Source organism: Camelus bactrianus, chromosome 16 (assembly GCF_048773025.1).
Source record: "Camelus bactrianus isolate YW-2024 breed Bactrian camel chromosome 16, ASM4877302v1, whole genome shotgun sequence".
Classification (NCBI taxonomy): domain Eukaryota; kingdom Metazoa; phylum Chordata; class Mammalia; order Artiodactyla; family Camelidae; genus Camelus; species Camelus bactrianus.
In genome coordinates, this window is record NC_133554.1 from 54,145,293 (window position 1) to 54,171,747 (window position 26,455).

The 26,455-nt window shown below is 51.1% G+C and overlaps 1 protein-coding gene across 3 annotated transcripts; it reads left to right on the forward strand.

The window, feature by feature from the left end:
• Positions 1 to 77: 77 nt before the first annotated feature.
• On the forward strand, positions 78 to 24,560 carry DNAI2 (dynein axonemal intermediate chain 2). Of its 3 annotated transcripts, none has more exons than XM_010950828.3 (13): positions 78 to 168; positions 3,339 to 3,532; positions 4,978 to 5,139; positions 6,036 to 6,157; positions 7,302 to 7,444; positions 8,385 to 8,498; positions 13,119 to 13,258; positions 14,175 to 14,297; positions 16,836 to 17,059; positions 20,362 to 20,497; positions 20,963 to 21,109; positions 21,910 to 22,137; positions 23,771 to 24,560. In XM_010950828.3, exons 2-13 carry the CDS (start codon positions 3,350 to 3,352, stop codon positions 23,873 to 23,875), a joined length of 1,827 nt encoding a protein of 608 aa, XP_010949130.3. In that variant the 5' UTR covers positions 78 to 168; positions 3,339 to 3,349; the 3' UTR covers positions 23,876 to 24,560. The 3 variants fall into 3 exon arrangements, with proteins under 3 accessions (XP_010949130.3, XP_074199713.1, XP_074199712.1); XM_074343612.1 differs by having other exon boundaries at positions 23,774 to 24,560; XM_074343611.1 differs by having other exon boundaries at positions 100 to 168; positions 3,342 to 3,532.
• The last annotated feature ends 1,895 nt before the right edge of the window (positions 24,561 to 26,455 follow it).

Below are 26,455 nucleotides of genomic sequence, written 5' to 3' on the forward strand. Positions count from 1 at the left end.
GGTCACGTGCGCCGAGCCTCCCTCCCGGCCGGCCCGGCGTCTCTGGCCCGGCCCGCGTTGCTAGGCAACAGGTAAACTCCGCAGCTGGGAGCCGTTTGAGAAGCGCTGGACCCGGCACCGCGGTTCATGCTTCCCCAGCGGCCCAGCGGCAGCAGGAGCGGACCGAGGGTAAGAGCGGACTCGGGGAGGACGTCGGCGGCTGCAGACGAGAGTGAAGGGGAGAGGCCTCGAGGGTGATAATCACCTATAGCAAGAAGCTCCCCGTGGGGCGTCCTTCCGGGCTGGCTCTGCCGGACGGGGGATGCCGGGACTAGCGCTCCTAGTGTCCCCCACCCCCACCCCTCCCCGCCCTCCCTCATAGTTCTCGCTCCCCTCAATGCTCCCCAAGTCACAGGACCCAGCAAGTTCTAAGCACCGTGACGCCTTCCCTTCTTAGTTGGGTCCTGACGCGATCTGTCTCCTGGACGAGAGGGAGGCAGTTTACAGCTGAATGGGTGGAAAATCCAGCCTGTGCTGGGGTTGGGGAAGGATGAGCCCGTGTGAAGAGGAGAGCTTTCTGTTAAGAATGGAGAGAAGGGAATTATAGCGAATGAGCGCCTATTGGGGGCGGGGCAGGGCCTCTGAATGCATCATTTCATTTATTCCTCATCCTGGGAGTGGACATTCTTCTGCCCACCAGTGTATCTTACTGACGGTCACTCGGTTAGTTCCTTCTTCCTGCAACAGGTTCAACGTTTATCACATTCTCTTGAACCTCGGAAGTGCCTTCTCCTCTCAGCTTTCAGACTCTGTTTCCCCTTCTTATATCATGACCTTGCTGTGCTGGGTTTTTCAAGTCAGACAAAGAAGAGGAGGAGTTGGGGAGAGAGCTCTAAGGGAGAGCCCTGGGAGACTGGGGTCACATCACACATGCAGCAGGAGACGAAGGGAGTAGTGGGCCCCTTCTCTGCACTGGGGATGGGGGTGGACAGAAGACCACAGTCTTTGCTCAAGGAGACAGCGCTGCGGTGGGGAGAGCAGGGAAACATTGGCCTGCATCACACTCTGGTTCTGGGGACCTGCTCCCACCTCTGGCGGTCCTCATCCTCCACCTCTTGGCGCTCATCCCAGGCTGACCCCAGTGTGAAGCGGAGGACGGGATTCCCAGGGAGAGCTGCTCTTTTGAAGGCCGGTGAGTCCCTTAGGACTGCATATTCCAGAACATGCACAGACATAAGGAGGAGGGGAGGAAGCCCTCCCTCTGCCCTCCTCTGTCCCAACAGGTGCAGCACAAAGACTGGGGGCTGCCCCAGGGATGCGAGGAAGAAGAGACCTTCTCATCTTTACAGCACCAGGGAGTCCAGGGGTGAGGGAAACCAGCCATCCTCCACTTACCTCCCCACTGAGTTCCTACCACGAACTCCTCCGGCCCCTCCCACTCCCTCGCCTCCCTGCTTGGAAAACAGACTTTTCTCTTAAGCCGCAGGTGGTTCTTCCCAGGAATTTCTTTGCTCATTATCATCATGCAAGACGAGTTTTGTATTTTATATTTGGTGATGTTTCTAACCCGACCGCCCCAGGATGCAGGAGACGTTTTTGCATTCTTTGCCATTCAGACCAGCACGGCTCCAATTCTGCACGTCCTTGTGTTTGAGACGCCTGGGGTCTCGAGGTTCCCACGGGTGGGCGATCTCCTCCCCCAAACTCCCAGGGCCAGCAATGCTGCTCCTGCCTCCCTTGGAAGCCCCCTTTGATGACAGCCCCTCTCAGACGCTGCTTGGGGCAGCCCCGCCTGTGGGACTTGTGTCACCAGGGCGGGGAGACACTCCTGAGACCCCCAGCTCTGACCTCGCCATTCATCTTCATGCCCTGCCAGGTTGTGAGAAAGAGCCTGCTCTGGGTGCTTGAATGAGCCGTCTTCCCATCACCCAGCCAGCCTCTAAATGTCCCCTCTGTCTGCCTCCAGATAGAAAACAATGCCTCTGTTCTCGCTGCCGGCTTAGCCTTGGGACGCACCAGCAAGGAAGGCAAAGCTGTTAAAAGTGCGATCTGGGCTTAAGAGGCTATCTCGGTCTTCCTGGAGCTTCCTCGTGCTCTTAAGCCTCCTTGTGTCCCCTAGGAACGGGCTTCCTCATAGCAACGGTTTTCGAACAGAGTGAGAGACAGCCAGCCCATAATTGCCTGAGTCTAGCAGCCCTTGGGGGTGGGAGGTGGGGCGTGGGGCAGCTGCTGCCCTGTTATACGTCGACAATATGCTGGCGGAGGGGGAGAGGCTAACTGAATGTGCATTCTTTCTCATGAGGCCCTATCTTGTCCGTGTAGAATAAACCCTTAGCACAATTGGCCACGCAAGTGGCTTCTATTCCCACCCTCTGCTCTCCAGGCCACTGCTTCTACCCTTCCTGGGTGGAAGAGTTTCCAAACCTCAAGAAAGAGCAGAACATGCTGCTCTCTGTGAGTCTGGTTCCGGTTGAGCTGTTCTGGGGCTGGGAGTGTGATGGGTGGTACTGTCTTCAAGGAACAACAAATGCGGACACAAAGAGACTTTGGACTTGACCTCACACCCTCATCGCCCTCACCCCTGGCTTGAGCTGCTCCGGGGCCCAAGGCCGCCCCAGGCACATGCTTCAAGGCTGTCACACAGCTCCTGGCCCTGCATCTCAGGGGTCAGCAGCCTGGGCCCACCTGTCTCATTCCTTGAAGCCCTGGATGTGGGAGACGTAGATCAGACACATATCCAGTCCTAGTATTCATCTGGGGTGATTGTGAAAAATGCACATTGCTAGGTCCCATCCCAGACATATAGATCAGCATTTGCTGGGGGAGGTGGGGGGCCTGGGAATCCCGATGTTTTGAATGGACATTTCAGATTTGAGACACATTGGCTGAGAAATTAAGGGCTCTCACTTGAAATCAGGAGTTCTCAAGCTTGGCTGCATGCTGGCGTTACATGGGGCGTTTTAAAAAAAATACTGCTGAGAGATTATGACTTAGCTAGTCTGCAAGTCAACCTCAGCACTATGATTTTTGTATAAAGTCCTCCAGGTGTTTCTAAGTGTGTCACTGAGATTAAGAATCACTGCTTTAGAGTCAGATGTGTCTGGATCCTGGCTCTGCTTAAACTTAAGAACTGTGACCTTTGACCAAGTAGTTTCTGAACATCAGTTTCTTCACCTGTAGAATAAGAATAGTGGTGCCTCTTTTGGGCATTGTCGTGAGCATGCAGTGAGCGTGACTGCTCTTAAGAACCCTCCCCTCAACCGGATCGGGAACCCAGAGCCACCCCTGGTGGGGCCCGTGGGGACCGGGCAGCAGCCAGCTGGGGCTCCTCACCCCACACCCTCCTTCTGTTCCTACAGCAGCTGGTACCATGGAGATCGTGTATGTGTACGTCAAGAAGCGCAGCGAGTTCGGGAAGCAATGCAACTTCTCGGACCGCCAGGCGGAGCTGAACATCGACATCCCGCCCAGCCCCCAGCTGGCCGAGCAGTTCGTGGAGCGGAACCCCGTGGACACTGGCATCCAGTGCTCCACCAGCATGTCGGAACACGAGGTGAGTCCTTGCCCCAGGGTCCGGGCCAGGGGAGGTGTGGTCCGGCAGGGTGGCAGGTAAGTGGGACTGGGTGACTCCACCCACCCGGAAGCCAGTTAGAGTGGGCCAGTGCAGATGCTGGATGTGTGAGGGCAGAATCACCCCAAGACCCAACTAAGTCGGGGCCCAGGGTCAGAAGCCCAGGCACCAGCCAGTCCCCGGATGAATGCAAATCAAGATGTTCTGTCTCCTAGGGGCTCTGGCCTCACTTCTAAGACTCTCGCTAGAGTCGTTTTGGGCATTTGGTACAGCTGCGAGAGGTATTTCAAAGGAGGAAGGGATCCATGTCTACAGGGACCTGCCCAGCTTGTGAAAAGGAAAGGGTCTCATAAAAAGTTCTGGTCAGAAGTGCCTCCGAGATAAGAGAACGGAGGGTCATGTTGCTGTTCAAACTCCCAGATTTCCCCTGATCTATCTGAGCCAGGTCATCAGCTCCTGATTATGTCAGAACTGTTGAGAGAAAATTCGATGGAAGGGGATAACCCCGTTGTCAGGTTCCCAAATTCATGGAGTGAAAAATCACACTTGATTTGGCCAAAACACTTCGTGGGTGGTTCTGATAACTCACAGGTCAAACAAACTGAGTTTCTTGCTTTCCCAGAGCAAGCTGCTGTCACGGGACCAGGATGATTTTGTCTTTGGCATAGTCACCCAAACGTGGTGGCTGCCTTGAAGTCATCCACGTTGGGGTCTCCTGTCAGCAGCTCCTCCCTGTTAAGACTTTTAGCTTTTGTGAGAACTGACTTAAAAAGGGAAAGGACAAGGGAGGGAGGGCACGGAGTCTCCATTTGGGGTGATGAAAAACTTCTGATGGATGGTCGTCATGATTGCACAACATGGTGAATGTCCTTAATGCCACGAACTTACACATTTCTAAATGGTTAAAATGGTAAGTTTTATGTTATGTGTATTTTACCACTATTTTTTAAATGGGGGGGAAATGGAAAGGAGGCAAAGAGGTTAGTTTAAGGGGTAAAACGACCTCTCTGTCATCCTCCGCTCAGAGATCGGGCAAAGCAAACCCTAACTCCTAAGTGTTTTTATGTGTCGATTCCTGGGACACTGTAAATGGCAGGGCAGGGGAGGATTACTTACTTCTTTCTTGGGGATCTCACAGAACAGACGAGTGGGCTCCTCTGGGCCGTTAAGGTTGTGATAAGCTCAATTGGAATTTCTGTGGCCACTGGCATCAGCTGTTAACTCCACAGGGTGGCACTTTCATGGCTGCCTGTAACCACCTGAGGACCAGAAAGTGCCTTGCTGGCATCTGCAAATACAGTGGCTTTGGCCAGGGGCACCTCATCGGTCCGTCCCTGAGCACTCAGGGCCCAGGGACCCGGGAGTCCTGGGATTCTGGTCTGCAGAAGCGGCCGGATGCATCTTCTCACGTGCAGGTCTCTGTTTAGGCCAACACGGAGCGGTTTGAGATGGAGACCCGGGGGGTTAACCACATAGAAGGCGGCTGGCCCAAGGATGTGAACCCCCTGGAGCTGGAGCAGACGATCCGCTTCCGGAAGAAGGTAGAGAAAGACGAGAACTACATCAACGCCATCACGCAGCTGGGCTCGGTAAGGCTCCCGCGGCGCCAGCGCTCAGGGCCTCAGCCGTCGCTCTGCTTCCCCACCTGCATGTCAGGCCCCTCGGAGAAGGACACCTCATGGAACCTTCCCTCTGGGAGCAGGCAGACAGGTCCACCCTGCACAGACCAAAGGGTAAGACGGGGAGGACCAAGGGCTGAACGGGCTCTAGGAGGAAGAGTCTGAGGAGTGGGAGACGCCTTGGGCAGAGATCCCCAAGGAGCCCCTCCTAGCAGCTACCTGCCAACAGGGATCAATCGTTCATTCGACCTATTTGGACCGAGCTTCTGGTCTCGGCCAGGCTCGGTAGAGATTGCTAGAATGAAACTCACAGATATCCTGCCCCCAAGAGTTTGTTTCCCCAGGAGGCCAAAGACAAATGCAGAGGTATCATGGTACAACAGAGTAAGGCTGTAAGCAAAGAGGTGCTTTGCTGTTTTGCCCCGTAAGGAGGAAGACTTGATCTCCTGCTGAAGGAGTCCAGGGGGACTTCCTGGAAGAGGCGGCACTGGAGATTGGGCTTTACCTTGTAGGACATTTGGAAACTGGGAGGGCTCTCTGGGGGGAAGGAGCCAGGAGATGGATGCCACGTATGGAGTGATTACTAATTCTGTTTGGCTGAGAACTGTTTCTTCACCTTTCTTCCCATTGTGGTCCCTCAACAAGCCTTTTAAGACATTTCCCCCAGCCCCTGCCACTGCCATGAAAATGTAATACCATAGGGTTACTGTATACTGTTTATGGACTGTATGTATATCTGTGCTTTGTACCCAAAAAAGCAAGAACCCCCAAGAACCAATTTCTACCCCTTCAGTGGGGATGTTGCCCCATAGAAAATGCATGGGCTGGAAGGACCTCCCTGAGAGCTCCCGCTGTGTCCTCCTCAGATCATGGAGCACTGCATCAAGCAGAATAATGCCATTGACATCTACCAAGAGTATTTTGATGATGAGGATGCGGTGGAGGTGATGGAAGAGGCCCCTTCAGCTAAAACCATCAATGTTTTCAGGTACCTCTATAGCCAGGCAGGTGTCTGGCCAATCTCTGTCGCGCCTGTGGGTGGGTGGGTGCTTCCAAAGGGGACCCCTTGCCAATTGTTCCATGCTGTGGGTACAATGCCCTCAGTGCTCTGAGCTTGGTAAAGGGCAGAGCAATACAACGCCCAGCAGACAAGTGGTCCCTACCCTGGGGGCAGGCCTGGTTGGTGGAAAGGGCGGACAGCGTCTGGGCAAAGACCAAGCCAATTTGCCAAGCTGTGTATGCGTAGGGTCGATTCACACAGTGTGGAGAAGGCATAAAGTACCAAACATCAGTGATCCGGCAGCACTGTGGGCAAACGAGACCCTCGTCCCAAATTCTCAGGAGTGTGCCTGGAATAACCTCCCAGGACAGCAGTTTGACAACAGAAATTTATCGCACAGACATATGCGTGTGAAATCACTGGATATTCACCGTGGCAGGGTGTGTGCTAGCCAAAGACTGGCGGCAAGCTAAACGCATCGGCAGGGCCTGGCTCTAGAGATTCTGGCATGCCCACACAGCTGAATTCCGTGCAGCCCTCAGAGTGAGTGAGGCAGCTGCTTACGTGCCTGGAGTGAGTGTTTCCAAGATGCACTGTGTGAAACCAAACCAAAACAAGGCACAGAATAGAGTTTAGAGAACATTACTTTTTGTCTAAAATACAACTATGTATATATGCATGTGTGCACGTGTATATGTGTATATGTATGTATCTGTGTGCACGTGTGTGTGTGCTTGTAACTACTGTAAACACCTGTGCACAGGTTTTTGTGTGGACATAAGCTTTCAGCTCAACTGGGCAAATACCAAGGAGCAAGACTGCTGGATTCTCCACCCTCTCTTGTAGTTTAATATTAATAAGAAATCAAGCCTCAGGCTCAGGACTTTCAGCCAATAAAGGCATCAGACTGAAACGTAATGTTTTATTTCCATTGGTTTAATTTTTATTATTTTTATTTATGGCTGTTGAGGTCAGTTTTCTGATTAAGGAAGTCCCATCAACTTTGTTTTTGAAATAAATTTCTTTGAGTGAATGTTTAAATATGTTTGAATTCTTTTAAGAAAAGATTTAATAAATAAGAAATTGGGAAGCCTTGCATTTCCATCTTCTGCCCTCCCGTTCTCTCCTAAAGGGATCCCCAGGAAATTAAGCGGCCAGCCACGCACCTCTCCTGGCACCCCGATGGCAACAGGAAGTTGGCAGTGGCATATGCTTGCTTAAATTTTCAACGGGCCCCTGAGGGCATGAGCAACGATTCGTACATCTGGGACCTGGGTGAGAAGCAGAGGGGTCCAGTGTTCAGGGAAGGCTGAGGGAGTGGGGCAGAGGCCAGGGAAAGCACACGGGCAGGAGGTAGAAGCAGTGAGACTCTCTTGAGGCTGGTCCCTCACAGGGAGGGACCAGGGATCCAGGAGGAAGCTGCTGTCTCATCCCTTCCCTATCTGGGTTTAGGCGCAGCCAGGCAGAGCCAAAGCAGAAGCAGGAACTTCCTTCATTTCCTCACCCTTAATCAGGGCATTCAAGGCCAGACCCCACCGAGTCCCAGCTCTGGGTCCCTGAAGAGGGAATCAGAAAGAGTCCGCAGCAGAGAAGGGACCCAAAGGGGAGGAGCTGGGGCTTTTCCCCAGTTCATGGCCAGTAGGGGCAGTGTGTCCACTCGGGAGCACAGAACGTTGTTTACAGAGGGGCTCACCCCAAGGGCAGAGCTTGGCAGGTAGCAGGTGACGGGACAGCACCTACTCCGACGTCCCATTGTTGTCCTTGTGAAAATAAACATGAGCAGGTGTGGGTGCCAAGGCAGAACTGAGCCCTTTATACTCTTCAGCAGCTCAACGAGCTCTTTTCAGCTGCCCTCCGGCCTGGACGCCACCGTCAGTCCCTGGAACAGACAAGGAAGCTGGTTCACACAAGTCAGGGGAGAGTCAGCTTTATGTAAAAGCCTTCAGGTCAAAATCTTATTTTATACCAAACCTGGGAAATGGACTAGAATTACAATCACACACACACACACAATTCTGACTCCCAAAGATAAAACCAGTAGAAGAGCCTCTGAGGGTAGATGGTGGCCACTGAGAACCAGAGGTTGCTGCCTGGAAGAAGGTGTCCTGGCTCCCCCGCCACCACCCCACATCTGTAGAAGTGGTTAAACTACCCCTGATCCTGTCCTTTTCTTTCCAGGTCTGGTGGGATAAATATACTTTGTTCTGCTTTGCAGAAAACCCCAACAGGCCAGAAATCGCTCTGAAGCCGTCTTCTCCTCTTGTCACCTTGGAGTACAACCCCAAAGACTCCCACGTGCTCCTGGGGGGCTGCTACAATGGGCAGATCGGTAAGGAGGGACCCGGGCACTCAGTCAGGAGCCTGCCCCATTCCGCGCTGGGCTCTGAGGCAGCGTGGCCCCTACTGCTGTCTGGCCAGTGCCCACCTGCCAGACCAGGCTTGCCATGGAGGACAAAGTCGGGTGGGGACTTCCCACAGCTGACCAGCTCCAGACATCCAGGCAAGTCAGGTTTTGCTGATACCTTAGCAGTGTCTTTCGTTGCACAAGTTTAAGTTAAGCCTAAAATTCGTTCAAAATAAAAAGTTAAGAAAATTGTAGATCAAGTAAAGTCAAGGAACATATACTGCGCACCTACCCTGAGCTGGGCTGGGGTGGCTACAGGCAAAGGAATGATGAGACCACCGGTGGGGGCGGGGGGGGTCTCTGTGTCGGGAGGGGAAGTCAGGGAAACCTACATGACCATGGACGTGACTAATACCAGGCATACAGAGTAGGAAAGTGTGCCCTCCTCTTCGGTTTCTTGGAAGAGTTTGTGAGAAGTTGGTATTGATTCTTCTTTCAGTATTTGGTAGGCTTCACCAGTGAAGCTGTCTGGTCCTGGGGTTGTCCTTGTTGGTGGTTTTAAAATCGAAAATGTAACCTCTTTATTTGTTCTAGGACCTTTCACACTTTCTATTTCTTCTTGAATCAGTTGTGGGGAGTTTGTGTCTTTCTAGAATTTTTCCATTTCATCTAGGTTATCTAATTGGTTAACAGACAATTGTTCATAGCATCCTGTTAACAATCACTTCACTTCCGTAAGGTTGGTAGTAATGGCTCCTATTTCTTTTCTGATTGTAGTACTTTGAGTGTTCTCTCTTTTTCACCTGGTCAGTCTAGCTAGAGATCGGTCAATTTTGTTTTCAAATAGCTGACTTTTGACTTTATTGATGTTCTCAGTTGCTTTTTTATTCTCCACTTCATTTATTTCCACTCTAATCCTTATTATTTCCATCTGCTTGCTTTGGGTTTAACTTCCTTTTCTTTTTCTAGAAGGTTAGATTACTGATTTGAGATATTTTACAGTTATGAATTTCCCTCTAAGCACTGCTTTAGCTGCACCTAAGTTTTGGTATGTTGTGTTTTCATGTTCATGTATTTCAAAGTATTTTCTAATTTCCCTTTGATTTCTTCTTTGACTCATGGATTATTTAAGAGCATGTCATTTAATTTCTATACATTTGTGAATTTCCAGTTTTCTTTCAGTTATTAGCTTCTGGTTTTATTCTGTTATGGTAAGAAAAGATACCTTGCATGATTTTAGTCTTTTAAACTCTATTGAGAATTGTTTTATGGTCTAGCATATGGTCCACCCTGGAGAATGTTCCATGTGCACTTGAGAATAATGGGTTCTGCTTGTTGTCAGAGTATTCCGCAGATGTCTATGAAGACTCATTGGCTTATAGTGTTGTTCAAGTCTACTATTTCCTCATTGATCTTCTGCCTTCTATCCATTATTGAAAGTGAGATATTGAAGTCTGCAACTATTATTATTGAATTGTCTATTTTTCTTTTCATTCTGCTTGGTTTTGCTTCATGTATGTTTGGGCTCTGTTGTTAGGTGCCATCTTAGTTCAGGCTGTTATAACAGAACACCACAGAGTGGGTGGCTTAAAAAACAAACATTTACTTCTTATACTTATGGAGGCTGGGAAGTTCAAGATCAACTTCCAGCTCATCAGCACATTTATAACTATTTCTTTATGCAGTTGTCTTCTAAATATGGTAGAAGAAAAAGTTGCAAACAGAAGTTCGTTTATACTGTCTTCCACATTTGCCCATGTAGTTATCAGTACTGGCACTGTTTAGTTCTTCACATGGGTCTGAATTACTCTCTAGTGTCCTTTCATATCAGCCTGAAGGACTCTCTTTGAGTATTTCTTGTAGGCAGATTTCCCAGCAACAAATTCTTAGTTTTTGTTTATCTAGGAATGTTTGAAATTTCTCCTTCAATTTTAAAGAGTAGTTTCACTAGACATAGAATTCTTGGTTGACAGATTTTTTTCCTTTCCGTATTTTGAATATGTCATCCCACTGCCCTCTGGACTTCCATGGTTTCTGAGTCTCATCAGCTGTTAATTTTACTGAGGATCCCTGATCCATAATGAGTTCTTTTTCTCTTGCTGCTTTTACGATTCTGGCTTTGACTTCGATTATAATGCGTTTAGGTGTAGATATCTTTTGAGTTTCTCGTACTTGAAATTCATTGAGCTTCTTGGATATGTAGATTAATGCTTTTCATTAAATACAGGAAATTTTCAGCCATTATTTAGGCTGTCAGGCTGCGGGTTTTTACCAGAAACACAGAGTGTTAATTTTCAAGGCTATCATAGAAACAGAGTATGGCTTTTAACTAGAGCAAGTTAAAATGCAGCAAAATACACTGTTCTTCCCAAGATTCAGCTGTTTTTCTTGGATAAACTCTCTGATTTGCTGCAAGCCTTTGGCTAATTTCCAGAGTTCTGAAAAAGTTGATTCTGAGAATTTTTGCCAATTTTTCCTTGTCTTTATGGAGAAGGGAATTTTCAGAAGTCCTTACTCTGCCATTTTTGCTGGTGGCATACGCAGAAGACTGATGTTTTGATCTCTAGTGAGCTCAAAAGAAACCTGCCCACATAAGCCCAGAATGCTCCTGCCTGCCCTCCACCTCTGGCTTTGAAACAGCCAAACACTTAATCCTCCTGTCTGCATCCCAGGCCAGACTCAACCAGGCACAAAAAGGGTTCCTCTCCCCTCCTTCTTTCACATGCTGTCTTCCTTCCCCTTCTTCCTCCAGAAGCAGGGGCTGGAGTGTCTGGGAAACTTCTCAGAAACTCTCTGTGGCCAGAGTGACTCCTGGCCTTCTGAGGCCTCTGATTTCCCTCTCTTGCTTGTTGCCTCATCTCCAGGAGAGCTCCTGGGTTATGAAATAGATGTGGGCCCCCATAAATCTCCTTGCAAATCTACCTGGATGCCAGGGCTCCAAAAGACTGAAGCAATTCAAAAAGATACATGCACCCCAATGTTCATAGCAGCACTATTTACAATAGTCAAAACATGGAAACAGCCTAAATGTCCATCAACAGATGACTGGATAAAGAACTTGTGGTATATTTATACAATGGAATACTACTCAGCCATTAAAAAGAATGAATAATGCCATCTGCAGCAACACGGAAGTAAGCAACTTAGTGAGTAAGTCAGACAAAGACAAGTATCCTATGATATCACTTACTTGTGGAATCTTTAAAAAAATGAACTTATTTACAAAACAGAAGCAGATTCATAGACATAGAAAACAACTTATGGCTACCAAGGGCAAAAGCGGGGGCAGGGAGGGATAAATGAGGAGTTTGAGATGAGCAGAAACAAACTACTTATATAAAATAGATAAACAACAAGGTCCTACTGTATAGCACAGGGAACTACATTTAATAGCTTATAATAACCTATAATGAAAAAATATAAAAAAGAATATATATATATATATATATATATATATATATATATATATATATATATATATATATATATATGTATGTATGTATAACTGAATCACTATGCTGTACACTGGAAACTAACACAACATTGTAAATCAACTATACTTCAGTTTAAAAAATAAAACATTGAAAAAAAAAAAAAGAGAAGCAGAGCCACTCTGCCATGATTTATTCAGGAGCCCTGCCTCGCTCATTATTCATAACCCCGTTCAGTGGTTTTTCACAACAGTTCAGACCAGCCCAGGCTGTGGGGTAAGGACGTGGTGGGAGCCACCCTTGGAGCACTGATTTACTCAACGATAGTGAGCTTAGCTAAGAAAACCCATTTCAGGGCCAGGTTGGTCCAAGGCCAAATGCCTTGGACTTGAACTTGGACTTGGACTTCATAAATCAAGATTTATGGATCAAGGACTTCTGTTGTTGTTTTATGAAGCCAGCTTTCCTAGAAACAGCTCTGAGTAACAGGGTGGGTCCTCACCATTCACTCGTGGGAAAATGAAAACAGAATCTCTCTGGACAAAAAAAAAAAAAATAGATAAGGTTTAAGTCTTTCTTGGCAAAGCAGAAGTGAAACACTCACAATGAATCAGAAGAAAGGATAAATCTCCCTCTGTGAGTTTCCTTCCAATCAGAAGCAGCAGAGGTACAGAGGCTAAAAGGGAAGGAATTTATACAACAGGAGAGATTTGCCTGTGTGTTCTTACTTTCCAGAGTCTTTCCCTGGAGGAAATGCTCCTCTCTCTGCCTGGCTTACTCCATCCTGAGGTACCTCCTCAGTCATAGTTCCCTCTCACTTCCTCCAGGAAGCCTTCCCTGACCACCTCCATGTGTGTCTCCCACCAGAGCAATCACAGCATGGACTATATTTGCAGGTCTGCTTCCTGCCTCCCAGGGACTGTGCCTGTCTGAGTCCCAGTGGCTCCTCCAGGACCCAGTGTGGTGCTCAACACATGTTAGGGGTTCAGTGGAATGAATGAAGCATGCTTTGGGGGCTGGTAAGAAGCTCAGGCTTGTTTGAACCTAGCCCTGATTCTAAAAAAACCACATACCTGCCAAACCAAGACAAGCAGCAGCCCTCTATCCCATGCTCCCTGCACCAGGGAAGGGATCCTATGCCCTGTCACCTCCCTCTCGCTGTCTTCCCCACCAGCCTGTTGGGACACCCGGAAGGGCAGCCTGGTGGCAGAGCTGTCCACCATTGAGTTCAGCCACCGAGACCCTGTGTACGGCACTATCTGGCTACAATCAAAGACGGGCACTGAGTGCTTCTCAGCATCCACGGACGGGCAGGTACCGACCAGCCAGGCACTGTAGTGGGGGAGGGGGTGGGGAGCAATCGTCATTTCCTAGTTCCCCATCGGAATTACCTAAGAACGTTTCCTTTTGCATTTCATTTTTAAGTTGAATAATAGGTAATACATGCACACTGAACAAAAGCTCAAAAGCACCAAAGGGCAGGCAGTGAATCGCCTTCCTCCCACCTCTGCCTTCACGCCTCCCAGTCCCGCTCCCGGTAGGCGCCCACCCACATCGACCTTTTACATCTGCCTGCGGGGAGAGTGTCTACATGCAGAAGCAAATGTATCTGTCTTGGCTCTTTTTCTATACACTTTACACGTTGATCTGCACTTGACGGTTTTCATTTCGAATGTCTTGAAGATAACTTCATATTTCATAAAGCACTAGCCCCTGCCTGTTAAGGACTTAATAAATTATGGGTATTCTGAAATGTGTTTTAGTGGATTTTAATGTTTTGTCATTACCAAGAAAAAAAAAACGTAGAGTGTATTTGTATCTAGATTACTGCACACATGGGATGCGTATGTTCGTGGCAGTGGGATTTCTGGGTCAAAGCGTAGGTGCATTTTGAACTTTGCTACGTGTTGCCATATTGTGGGGAGGCTTTAAGAATACAGACTCCAGGGGGCCACACCTGGTGATTTTCATTCAGTAGGTCTGGGGTGAGGCCTTAGCACCTGGGTGTTAGGAAACTTGCCCATGACTCTGATAATCAGCCAGGCTTGGGACGGTGGACCCAATGATTCTCAAAGCATGTTGGTTCCTGTGGGTTGCTGGTAGCCTCTGTCAGACACACTTTTGGCCCCAGTGACTGGACCCAAGAAGGTGGAAGGGGTAAGGAAAGAAAAAAAAGAGCCCAGAGAATCGTGGGTCTTCAGGCCTCAAAATCGGTCCCTCCTCCCATCAGGTCATGTGGTGGGACATCCGAAAGATGAGCGAGCCCACTGAGGTGGTGATCATGGACATCACCAAAAAGGAACAGTTGGAAAATGCCTTGGGGGCCATCTCCCTGGAGTTCGAGCCTACTCTGGTGAGTGACCCTTCCTTTCCCCTCCCTGACATCCATTGCCGCGGCAGCCGGAGCCAAAGGCAGAACGTGGCTAGTGTATCAGATGCTCATGACCCCGGGCTGCTTCTTACCTTGTGTGCTGGACTCCAGGGAGCACTATCCTCCTATGATCCTCCTACGATCCTCCTATGATCCTCCTATGATCCTCCTGGACCCGTGTGGTCTTTACAACAACTTTCCAGCAGGGAGCAGCAGAGCTTCTTGAGGAAGGAAGCCATTCTCATTCAATTGGAGTCACCTTTTGACTAGCGGTTGGGCTGAACAGAAGGCAAGCTTTCTGGAAGGACAAAATGCCAGAAAGGCCTCATTCTATGGGAAGAGCCCTGTCCATGACCAACATTTGGAGGCCAGGCTCCCCCTCTGTCCCTGCCCCACATGGGACCCTGGGCTGGTCGCTTTACTTCCTATGGGAAAAGAAGAGGTGCTGGAGGGGAGAATGAGGTCAGAGGAGGCTCCTTGGAGAACCAGAGCACGGGCATACTATGACATTTAGTAACTGAGAAGGAACAGTAAAGAAATATCAAAGCAGGCATGGGGAGGTGTCAGAGGAAGGGAAGCTCCGGCCAAAGCCAGGAAACAGCTTTCCCAGATGGCTCTTGGCTTGGGCTGCTTCCTGGGTTTCAGCTCACCAAAGCCCTTTTGGGATTTGCTTCCAGGCCAGGTGACATCACTCCCTGGCCCTTGGGAGATGGAGGTGCTCCGGCCTCACACCTGCCCTGGGAGCCCCCACCCAGGCTGACAGATGAATGTGGTGGGGTGAGATGGAAGACAATTTCACTGACCTCCTACCCTGGGCGTGGAGGTCAGAGGGGGGAGGACTCAAAAGAACGTTCTGTCTGGGAATCAGGGATTTCTAGGCCAAGTGCTAGGTGTCGTGACCACGCTGCCACTCGTCCCCAGCTCCCCCGCGCCTGGCACTGAGTGCCCTGTGTGCCAGGCACTCATAACTGCATGATCACCCACGGCCGTCCTGTCAGATGATGTGATTATCCCCACACTGCAGATAAACAAAATGAGTCTTAGTAAGTCACGTGCGCTAGAACCCAGTAAAGCTGGGCTCAAACCCAGGGCTCTGTCTCCAAGGCCCGGGCTGTCCACCCCAACCCCCACCGAGGAGCCCGCGGCTGGAGGCGCGATGGCCGGTCAGGACCCGGGCAGCTTATCTTCCTTACTAACTTGTAGGCACCCTGTAGCTGACTTTATTACTTACTTTCCTGGGCCTCTCAAGCTGAGTCTCTTCACTTTCCTTTATTTTTTTATTTTTACTTTTTATTGAAGTCTAGTCAGTTTACAATGTTGTGTCAATTTCTCGTACACAGCATAATGCTTGTCATCCATGTACATACATGTGTTCCTTTTCATATTCTTTTTCATTATAGGTTCCTACAAGATACTGAATACAGTTCCCTGTGCTGTACAGAAGAAACTTGTTTTCTTCACTTTCCTTTCACCCCCAACTTGTAACTCAGTTGTTTTTTTAATAACAAGAAACACACAACATAAATTTTACCATCTTAACCATTCTTAAAGGTGCAATGCATAGTGTTAAGTAGATTCACATTGTCGTGCAGCAGCGCTCCATGCAACCGCGCTCCAGAAATTTTTCATCGTGCAAAACTGAAACTCTGTACCTTTTAACCAGCAAATTTCCATCTCCCCCTCCCTCCAGCCCCTGTTACTTTCAAGCTCTATGAATTCAATTCTTCCAGGCACCTCATTTTAGTGGACTCTTACTGTATTTGTCTTTTTGTGACAGACTTATTTCACTTAGCACGGTGTCCTCAAAGTTCATCCATGTTGTAGCATGTGTCAAAATTTTTCTTTCCTTTTTTCTTTCATTTTTCAGGAGCAGGGGAGGTAATTAGGTTTATTTATTTGTTTATTTTTAATGGAGGGGCTGGGGGTTGAATCCAGGACCTCGTGCATGCTAAGCACACACTCTACCACTGAGCTATACCCTCCCCTACAGAATTTCCTTCCTTTTTAAGGCTGAATAATATTGCATTGTATGGAGAGACTGCATTTTGTTTATCCATTCATCTGCAGATGGACACTTGGGTTGCTTTCGCTCCCTGCAGCCCAGTTTTGTAGGGAGTAGTAGCCAGAGGCTGGAGGGAGTGCTTCTACACTCACATTTTACATTTTTCATTCAATCATTTACTTTATGTGTAAACAGACGTTCAGGATCTTTATGGCAAAATAATTAGTGGACATGATGATGCTTCAGAGAGGGCATGTGATGAGGCTCTCCAGCTACTGGAGTAGTCAGGGAGGGGCTTCGTGATGTGTGGGGCCCTTGAGCAGGTTGTAAAAAGGGATGGGATCCGATGAGGCTGCAAGGGCATGGGCGGCTACCTAGAAGAGGGTGGGGCGCCGCCCAAGGCACTTCCAGCAACTTTGGACGCCCCGCCCCGACCCCAGAAGGCTGCTCGTGGTGCCAGCTAAACTCTGAGCTGATGGTTCATGGAGCCTTCCACTCCTGTGTCACCCTCTCCACAGCCAACCAAGTTCATGGTGGGCACGGAGCAGGGCATCGTCATCTCCTGCAACCGCAAGGCCAAGACGCAGGCTGAGAAGATCGTGTGCACCTTCTCCGGCCATCATGGCCCCATCTACGCCCTGCAGAGAAACCCGTTCTACCCAAAGAACTTTCTGACCGTCGGCGACTGGACTGCCCGCATCTGGTCGGAAGACAGCCGGGAGTCGTCTATCATGTGGACCAAGTAAGGGGGAGGTTAGGGCAGGAGAGGGATTCGGGGGGTGGAGGGGTCAGAGAGGGGCCCAGTCCAGCCCAGGAGTGCCCTGAGCCCCTGTGTGTCCAGCCATAAAATGGAGAAAAGACCCTCCACTCTGTAGGTTGACTGTCTCCTTTGCTGTGCAAAAGCTTTTCCGGTTGATCTAATCCCACTTGTTTATTTTCGCTCTTGTGGCTTGTGCTTTTGGTACCATATCCAAAACACTCGAGCTTATGCTAGAAAATGGCTTGGCTCAGCTACTTTGCAGAGGAATAAGCTTCAAACTGCCCAGTTAACAGTAATAACAGCCCCGGGGTAATTTTTGTAACCCTCCAGACAAGGCATGGTAGCATTGCTCTTTGCGTCGCCTCATTGGGGTGGGGAACTGAGCTACTGGGAGGCAAAGCTGCTTGCTCTTGGCCTCTTAGCTGAGGAGACGAGCAGAGCTGGGGTTTGAACCCAGGAGGCTTGGATTGAGAATCTGGGCACCTCATCCGGACAGCCTGGTGTGTCTCCTATCTTGTCAGGTGGGTAGGGAGGAACAGAGAAGGAGCTTGTGACAGAGCTGTGTGCACTATCATTGGACCAGAGAAGCTTTGGGGGCTCACCCAGTGTGCCCAGAGAGAGGCCAAGGGGATGCTATGAGACTGAGACCCCTTGGGATGGTCTCACTGCCTCTAGCTGAGCCCAGGCAGCCCTGCCCTGTAGAGATGCTATGGTGCAGGTAGAACCCAGAGCGCAGAGAAGAGGCATGGGCCTGGGGGACAGATGCCCTCCTCGACTTCCCGCGTGTCAATCTAGGGTTCCTTTCCAGCCTGTGTGGTCACGAACTCCCATGATGTCAATGCCACCGTGGACCCCAGTGGGTGCATTTGGTTCTAGTGGTTCCCAAATCCAATTGCTCCAGGATCTCCTGGGAGGTTTTTTTTGGGGGGTGGGGTGGTAATTAGGTTTATTTATTTATTTAAAACAATTATTTTAATAGAAGTACTAGGAATTGAACCCAGGACCTTGTGCCTGCTAAGCGCATGCTCTGCCACTGAGCTACACCCTCCCCTCCGGGGGAGGAGTTATTTTTGAAAATCCCAATTCCAGGACCCAGCCCTGGAGGTTCTGCTATATTGGGTCTTGGGTTTGGCCCAGGAATAGACATGTTAAAGAGGGCCGCCCCGGGGGGGCTTATGATTCAGCTTATCTTTCTTTTGGAGCAAAAATCTGGTCCTAAACTTCCCATTCTGCAGGGGTGGAAATGGAGGCCCAGAGGGCAATGCTTTGTACCCGGTCCCATGGGGATTTAGAGGGATCTGTGCCTAGGGTCTGCGTGGACCTGGACGTTTTCCAACACTCTGGACTCTACAGGTGGCCAGGGTATGTGCTAATCTAGTGGTGGGGAGCAGTGGATGATGAACAATGCCCCTCCCTCTCTTTAAGCCTTTCTCAAGGCTGGTTCCCAAAGGGAGTTGGTGTGCTAGTGTCCTATGTGGCTCCTTTGATCTCCTTCTGCATAGGATTGAGCAGATTTAGCAAATAAAAATGCAAGACACCCGGTTAAATGTAAATTTCAGAAAAAAACAAGTTTTTTAGTACAAGTATAGCCCATGCAATATTTGGGATATACTTATACTAAAAATTATTCATTTTTTGTCCAAAATCTCTGGCTTGGCCACCATGGGCCCAGCTACAGGTGCTTCCCTCAGGGAGAAGAGAGAACACTCTCCACCGTCTCTGTGTGTGTGTGTGTGTGTGTGTGTGTTGAGAACATTTAATATAAGATCTGCCCTCTTAGCAAATATTCAGTATACAATAAGGTATTGTTAGGTGTAGGCATTATGCTGTATAGTTGATGTTCAGAACTTACTCATCTTGTATAAACAGAAGCTTTGTTTCTGTCTCCTCCGCCCAGCCCTGGCAACCACCTTTCCACTCTCCTCTGCTAAGTGTTTGACATTTTTAGATTCCAGGTATAAGTGAGATCATACAGTCTTTCTATGTCTAGCTTATTTCACTTAGCATAATGCTCTCCAGGTCTGGCAGGATTCCCTTCTTTTTAAAGGCTGAATAATATTCCATCGTATACATATATACCACATTTTTTCATCCATTCATCTGTTGACGGACATTTGGGTTGTGTCCATATCTTGCCTGTTGTGAATAATGCTGCAGTGAACACGGGAGTGCAAGTATCTCTTCCAGATCCTGATTTCAATTCCTTCGGTTAAATAGCCAGAAGGGGACTGAGGACCCTCCACACTGTTTTTCACAGTGACCACACCAGTTTACATTCTCACCAACAGCACACAAGGGCTCCTGTTTCTCCACATCCTCACCAACACTTATCTTTTGCTTGTCTAGTAATTTAGCCATCGTAACCGGTATGAGGTGGTATCTCACTGAGGTTTTGATTGCTTTCCCCTGATGATTAGTGATGCTGAGCACCTTTGCAGGTACGTTGGCCACTTGTACGTCTTCTTTGAAGAAATGTCTGCTCACGTTTTTTACCCATTTTTTAATCAGGGTTTTATTTTGTTGTTTTGTTTTTGTTTGTTTACTTTTTGCTATGGAGTTGTATGAGTTCCTTACATATTTGGGGTATCGACCCTTTATTGGATATACGGTTTGCAGATGCTTCCCCCCACTCTGTAGGCTGACTGTCTCCTTTGCTGTGCAGAAGCTTTTCAGGTTGATCTAATCCCACTTGTTTACTTTTGCTCTTGTGGCTTGTGCTTTCGGTACCATATCCAAAACTTCATTGCCAAGACCAAGGTCGAGGAACTTGTCCCCGATGTTTTCTTCTAGGAGTTTTATGGTTTCAGGTCAAACGTCTTTAATTCGTTTTGAGTTGATTTTTTTAAATGGTGTAAGATAAGAGTCCAATTTCATTCTTCACTGGAGAACTCTTTGAGGATCTAGGTTAAACCAAGTAGGAAGCATAACACTCTCCTCATCTCAACGTTGTGAACTTTTCTGGGCCACTCTCCTTCCTCTGACTCCTTTCAGTGAGTCTCACGGCTGGGGGACTGGACCCAGGCCTGTGCCCTCGACTTAGCTGTGGAGAAATACCAGTGACCAGCCCATGGGGGGGACCCTACCCAGAGCCCTTTACAGTGCACACTGCGAGCGCTGGGCGGTGAGGTTGGCGTGGCTAGAAGTCAGACACGAGGAAGAACTTCCTGCTCAGCAATGAGACCCTGGAGCCCGGGAGGGGCTGAATGAGCAGAGCTGTGCCTCAGCAGGCTTCCCGGCCCTCCCAACCACAGCATCCCTGACCAGTGGCCCCTGGCCCCCCACAGGTACCACATGGCTTATCTCACTGATGGTGCCTGGAGCCCGGTGAGGCCGGCCGTTTTTTTCACCACCAAGATGGATGGGACCTTGGACATTTGGGACTTTGTGTTCAAGCAGTGCGACCCTGCCCTCAGCCTGAAGGTCATGTACCCCTCACCCCTGCGGTCTCCACGCATCCAGGCCCTCAGACCCTGGTGGCACTGCAGAATCACCTGAGGGAAACTTAAAAAGGAAGGAAAAGAGCAGATTCCTGGCCTCTCCTCCCGCCAGGCCTTCCTTCAGAAGCCTGGACCCTTCCAGCATAAGCTAATTACCGCATCAGCAGAGCTGGGGCAGAGACCTGCAGGCTGGGGCCGTGGAAAAGCATGGGGTTTGGGAAACTGCAGAATGAATGCTGGATGGGGTGAAGTGTCTTGCTGCTGATCTTAGACAGTGAACTCCATCCTGTGGGTTGTGGGTGGGGTCCCCAAGGTCAGGGAGGTCACCAAGGGTGTTTGAACGGGGCTGTTTGGCTCAGGCTCCCCAAGAGCCAGATAATCAGACAAACAAAGAGTGACGCTGCCCCTCTCTCCTCCCCGACCCGGGTCTGCCTGGCCCCTCCAGCAGGTGTGCGATGAGGCGCTCCTCTGCCTCCGGGTGCAGGACAACGGGTGTTTCATTGCCTGTGGCTCCCAGCTGGGGACAGCCACACTGCTGGAGGTCTCGCAGGGGCTGTGCACCCTCCAGAGGAATGAGAGGAACATGGCCTCCTCCGTACGTGCGGGGCCCCGGGGGTAGGGAGATGCATGCACACCACCTCCCATCCTGACCCGGCTCCAGGGAGAAAATCCGATGCCCCTCCCTCTCAGCTCCGAGGAAACGGGTGTTAAGGGTGTCTGAACCTGCCCTGGCTCCGCTGCTCAGCAGCCACGTGGCCCCGGGCAAGTCACTCGACCTGTCCAGGCTTCAGTTTTTCAGCTGCAAATCAAAGTGGTTTGACTAGGTCTGTCTGTCGAGGCTCAAACAATATACATTTTTTGGCCACAGAAACTGTCAAATGAAGGCCTGGTAGAATGCCAACAGAGAAGACAGCCGGAGGGAGACCGCCCTGGGGAAGGGACACTGGGGGGGGGGGGCTGAGATCCCTTACCACACCCAACCTTGCCCTGCCAGGTAGCCCTGGAGGCACCTCCCCAGAACCGAGGGGCCCACAGAAGAATTGCAAACCCCCAGGGCTGAGACCCTGGGAGACCCTCCTGGCTCTGCCTGAGACTGGACCCACCATTGACCTGGTCCTCTGTGGGCCCAGGGCCGCCATGTTGCACAACTCCAGGGGCTGTTCTTCACTCCGGTGCCCGCATTCTTGGGCCTCCTTGGAATTAAGTAACTTGTCATCCCTGCTCCCACCTTCCGACCCCAACATTTAGCCCCCATTTCTGGCCATTAGCCCCTAGTGCAGACCTCTGTGCGGCTGCTTTGAGGAGACCGGGGAGAACCTTCCTGGCCCCAGTGCTGGGAGCCAGCTGCCGCCTGCCCGCCTCTCCCCACGGCCTCTCTGTCCCCATGTGCCCCAGATATTTGAGCGGGAGACCCGGCGGGAGAAGATCCTGGAGGCCAGGCACCGCGAGCTGCGGCTGAAGGAGAAGGGGAAGGCGGAGGGCAGGGACGACGACCTGAGGGAGGAGGAGCCCACCCTGAACCTGGAGGAGCTGGTCACCAAGGCCGAGGAGGAGTTCTTCGACATCATCTTCAGGGAGCTGAAGAGGCGCGAGGCAGAAGCCGTGAAGAAGAAGCCCAAGCCTGTAGGGGTCCCGAGAGGGGCCGGGGGCAGAGGAGAGGGTGCTGGGAGGGAGCCACGCGCCTGGGCTGCCTGCTTGCTGACCTCCCGGGCGACCGCGAGCAAGTGGCATCACCAGTGGACCTTCATTTGTCCATCTGGTAAATGGGAGGAATTCCTCCCTCCCTCCCAAGGAGTCCTGAGTCTCCAAGTGGACTTCAGGCTCCTTGAGGGCAGGAGCCATGCCCTGTGCCTCCTGGAATCCTCTTCTCCCCACCTGAACATGAACAGGACTGAATGGGGACCGGGGGCAACGTGAGCTGTCAGAGAAGAGGGAACCCAGAGGCCCGGGGAGGAGGGGCTGTGAGATCCGCGGGGACCCCGCCTGGTGTCACGGTGGGGGGAGATTTGTCCTGAGCTCATCTCTCCATGGCCCCAGCTCCAAAGCACCTTCTTGAGGTGCCGCCTGGGCTGGTCACTTCACTTCTTAGCTCCTTAATTTTTATCTGGAAAATGAGGAAATTGAGCGATAAAGGTGGTGTCTGGTCACCTTCCAGGCCCTTATCTCTACCAGGGGACAGAGAAAGAAAAAGATGTGGTCTGTCTGGGCCGTTGCCTTTATGGGCCCACAGATGCGACGCTAAGATGTGAAAGAGTGAAAACGCAGCCCGGAAGGGAAAAAGCAAGCGAGTATGGACCGGGGTCTGCCCTGGTGAGCAAGGCTGGCGACCTAATTAGGGGGCGTGGCCTTGTGCCAAAGGAAAACATAGGGCTCTTTGTTCAGAGAGTATTGAGAAGTCCAAGGCAATGGCCAAAGAATGTTAAGGCAAGACCCTAGTCAGCACAGGCCGTGAGACGGCACAGGGCGCCGGCCGTGAAGCCGGCCCTGTGAGCGATTGGGGCTATGTGCCGAGTGCTCGGGCCTGATGGAGTGACGGGGACAGAAGGTGGGTGAGCACACGGAGAAGGTCATTGGTTCCATCTGCTGGCTGCTCCCCAATTCTGCCTCCCTCCCACCCAGCCTAGAGACAGGCTGTGACTTCTGCATTTTGCATGTGGAAGTACTCGGATCTGAGTGGCTTTATTCTTGCAGCATCCGGGTGGTACCAGTGGAGCCGAGGCGAGGCTGGAGTCTTGGCTTTCTGACCCAGAGCCCTGGGCTCTTCCCACCCATCACCCTAGGTCCTCCAGCCCTCCCGAGGGGGGCCCTGGCACAGTGCAAGGTGGCCACAGACTCCATGCCTGGTGCCGGAGGTCCCCAGATATGCTCCTCACAGCAGCTGGAACATTCTAGGTGAAGGCACTTCCCACCGCTCTCTGAGACAGGCCAGAAATTCTGGCCAGAAATGCTGGGGTCAGAGCTGAGAAAGCATTGCTGGGTCCTTACCCTCATTATTTCTAATCCCAGACACAGCCCTGCGAGGAATCATGTCCCCTTTACAGGTGAGGGGACCAAGGAGACTCAGGAGGAAGTAGCCCGAGGTCGCTAGGGCAGCAGGCCGTGCCCGCCACCCTCTCCCGCCAGTGCTGCGCACCCCCATGGCACCTCGTGGCCACGGTCTCCTGGGCACTCAGCAACCCAGGCTCAGGGGGTTAACTTCCCCGGGGTGCAGGGGAGGCCTGCCCCCCACCAATGATTCTGTGCTGTCTTTCCATAGCAGGAAAAACCAAGTCTGGAGACAGACGAGGAAGTGGAGGGAGAGGACGAAGGGGAGGAAGAAAGAGGTGATGAAGAGAGTCCGGCCTTGGAAGGTCAGACTTGACCGCAGCCCTGCTCACATGCACACCTCTTGGCACCGCCCTGGTTTTACAAGCAAGGGACCTTTAAAGGGTCTCTGGGGGTAAGGCTTGGGGAGCAAAGGGGCCCTGACCCAGCCCCCACACCCCACAAGTGGCTGGTCCCCGCTGACTCACTGAGCCCTGTCCCCAGGGACCCCTGAGAGTTGGGGGTTGGGGGGAAGAGGCAGGGTTCATTCCTGAGTTAGTGCCCCTCATCTCAGCCACACCCTGGCCGACTCCACCCAGGTCCCCTGGCCCTGCCTGTTCCCTTTGATTCAGCTTCTCAAGGGCTTTCCCGACAATCATCTTCCTCCACAAGCTTGCAAAGCCTCCACTGGGCTTGTCACAGCCACTGTCACGGCCACGGCCACGGCCGGGTCTCTGAAAGGCCTGTGGGTGGGGGAAGGGGTTTCTCCTTGCTTACTGACCCTCCCCACCCACAAACGACTTGGGAACAGAGAGTCTGTCCACTTCTAAGAAGTCTTTCCAAGCAACTCCCCTGGGGAATGTCTGCCTCCAAGAGGGTGAGAGTCAATGGATGAAACCCACTCGGCTACTCTGGTTCATGGCAAGCTGCCTCCTGTCTTCATTCTTGTGAAACTAAATTAGTAATAACAGTGTTAATGCTTAGTGCTTATTCTGCATCCTGCATAAAAGGCTTTTATCTTCCTCTCGTCGTTCTTTAAAGTCCCTGGAAGGTTTGTGCTCTGATAATGCTTCCTCAACAGAGGAAGAGACAGGTTCCAGGAGAGGTCAGGGACTTGCCAGGTCACAGGGCTCGTGAGGGGCAGCGCGGGCACAGGGGCCCAGGCAGCTCACTCCCGACCCTGCACAGCAGTCAGCTGTGGGCCGGGCTCTGTGCAGGGCCCATGGGGGCTCCAGGATGGGCACTGGGCTGCCCCGAAATCACGGCAAAGCAGAGCGTTCAGTGACTGTTGTCAGAAACGTTGGTAGGGCGAGGAGGCAAGTCAAAGGCCACTTGGCGCCAGATCAAATCCCTGCCTGCTGTTCCTTCTGTGGGTGTCGGGCGATCCTGATGGTGCCCTTTAAAAAAAATCTCTGTGTTCAGAATCGTATTGGGGAAGGACCCAGAGCCAGTCACCCCTTGTGCCCAAAGGGGAAAAAAAATCGAGTTGTCACCGTGAATAGACCTTGATAAAACAATCATCACAGGTCCCATTTATGGAGTGGTTGATCTTTGCAATAACCCCAGAAGGACTGATAGCACCATCTTCAACACCCGAGTCACGGATGTGCCAAGCGAGACACAGAGAGCAGAAGGGAGTTGCCCGAGTCTCATGGGAGCAAGTGGCTGAGCTGGGACTTCAGCCCACAGTCCGGCCCCAGAGCTTATGCCCATCCGCGCCCCACTCCCAGGTCTCCCAGGAGGAGGAGTGGGCCAGCCCGGCTTCTGCTCCCTGCCCGGGGTTGCATCCAGGCAGAAGGTGCCAACACATCCCGCATCCTGCTCTGTACAGTCCCCTGTGATGAGTTCCTCATGGAGCAAGGGCACAGGGAGCCCCAGAACCGCCCAAACAGCAGTGGTTTCGACTGGGGGTGATTCTGCCTCCTATAGGACACTTGGCAATGTGCAGGGACATTTTGGATTGATGTAACTGGTTGGAGGGTGCTACTGGCAACCCCTGGGTAGAAGCCAAGGATGCTGCTGAACATCCTACAGTGCACAGGACAGGCCCCACCACAAAGAATGATCCAGCCCAAAGTCTCAACAGTACAAAGGTCAAGAAATCCTGACTTAGCGGGGAGGGTATAGCTCAGTGGTAGAGTGCATGCCTAGCATTCATGAGGTCCTGGATTCAATCCCCAGTACCTCCACTAAAAAAATAAATAAATGTATTTATTTAATTACCACCCCCCCAAAAAAAACCAAAAAATTTAAGCAAAAAAAAGAAAAAAAAGAAACACTGACTTAGAGGAAAAAAGCTATCCAAATGAAATGTCCCAGGGAAAGTCACGGCTCCCTGTTGCTTTAGCCCCGGGCACATTGATGGACCCTTGCATGAGACGCTGGGCAGATGAGCTCCGAGGGAGAACATTCTTTTGCTGCACTACATTCTGGGCCTTTGGCTTGTGCTGGCCAGGGTGGGCCACCCTGGGGCCTCAAACCCTTCAGTGTGGCACAGAGGGTGCCACTGTGCTGGGTGGCATTTGAGGAATGGGCGTGGGAGAGGATAGGAGACCCCCCCCCCGCAGATGTTGCGGGCGGGGCAAAAGGCGGTGAGAGCTCTGTGAATGCGCTGCCATCGCTGGCCCTCCTCACCAATGAGCACCACGGATGAGTGATCACCAGCCTCCTCTGGAGCTCGTTGCTCAGTCGTCCCCAGCGGGGAGCAAAAGAAAATCATGATGCATCTTCAGGGAACCGGACGCTGCTGGAAAGACCCAGCATGTGGGTGTGGAATGTGGAATGTGGAATTCCGATGACGGGGCTTGAGTTCTGGGAGACATCCAAGCAGCGTCGGAAAGTGATGGAGGCAGCAGCCAGACCCGTGCATCCACAGCCCAGTTAGGGTCCCTCGGGTCCATGCACACCTGGGGGGAGA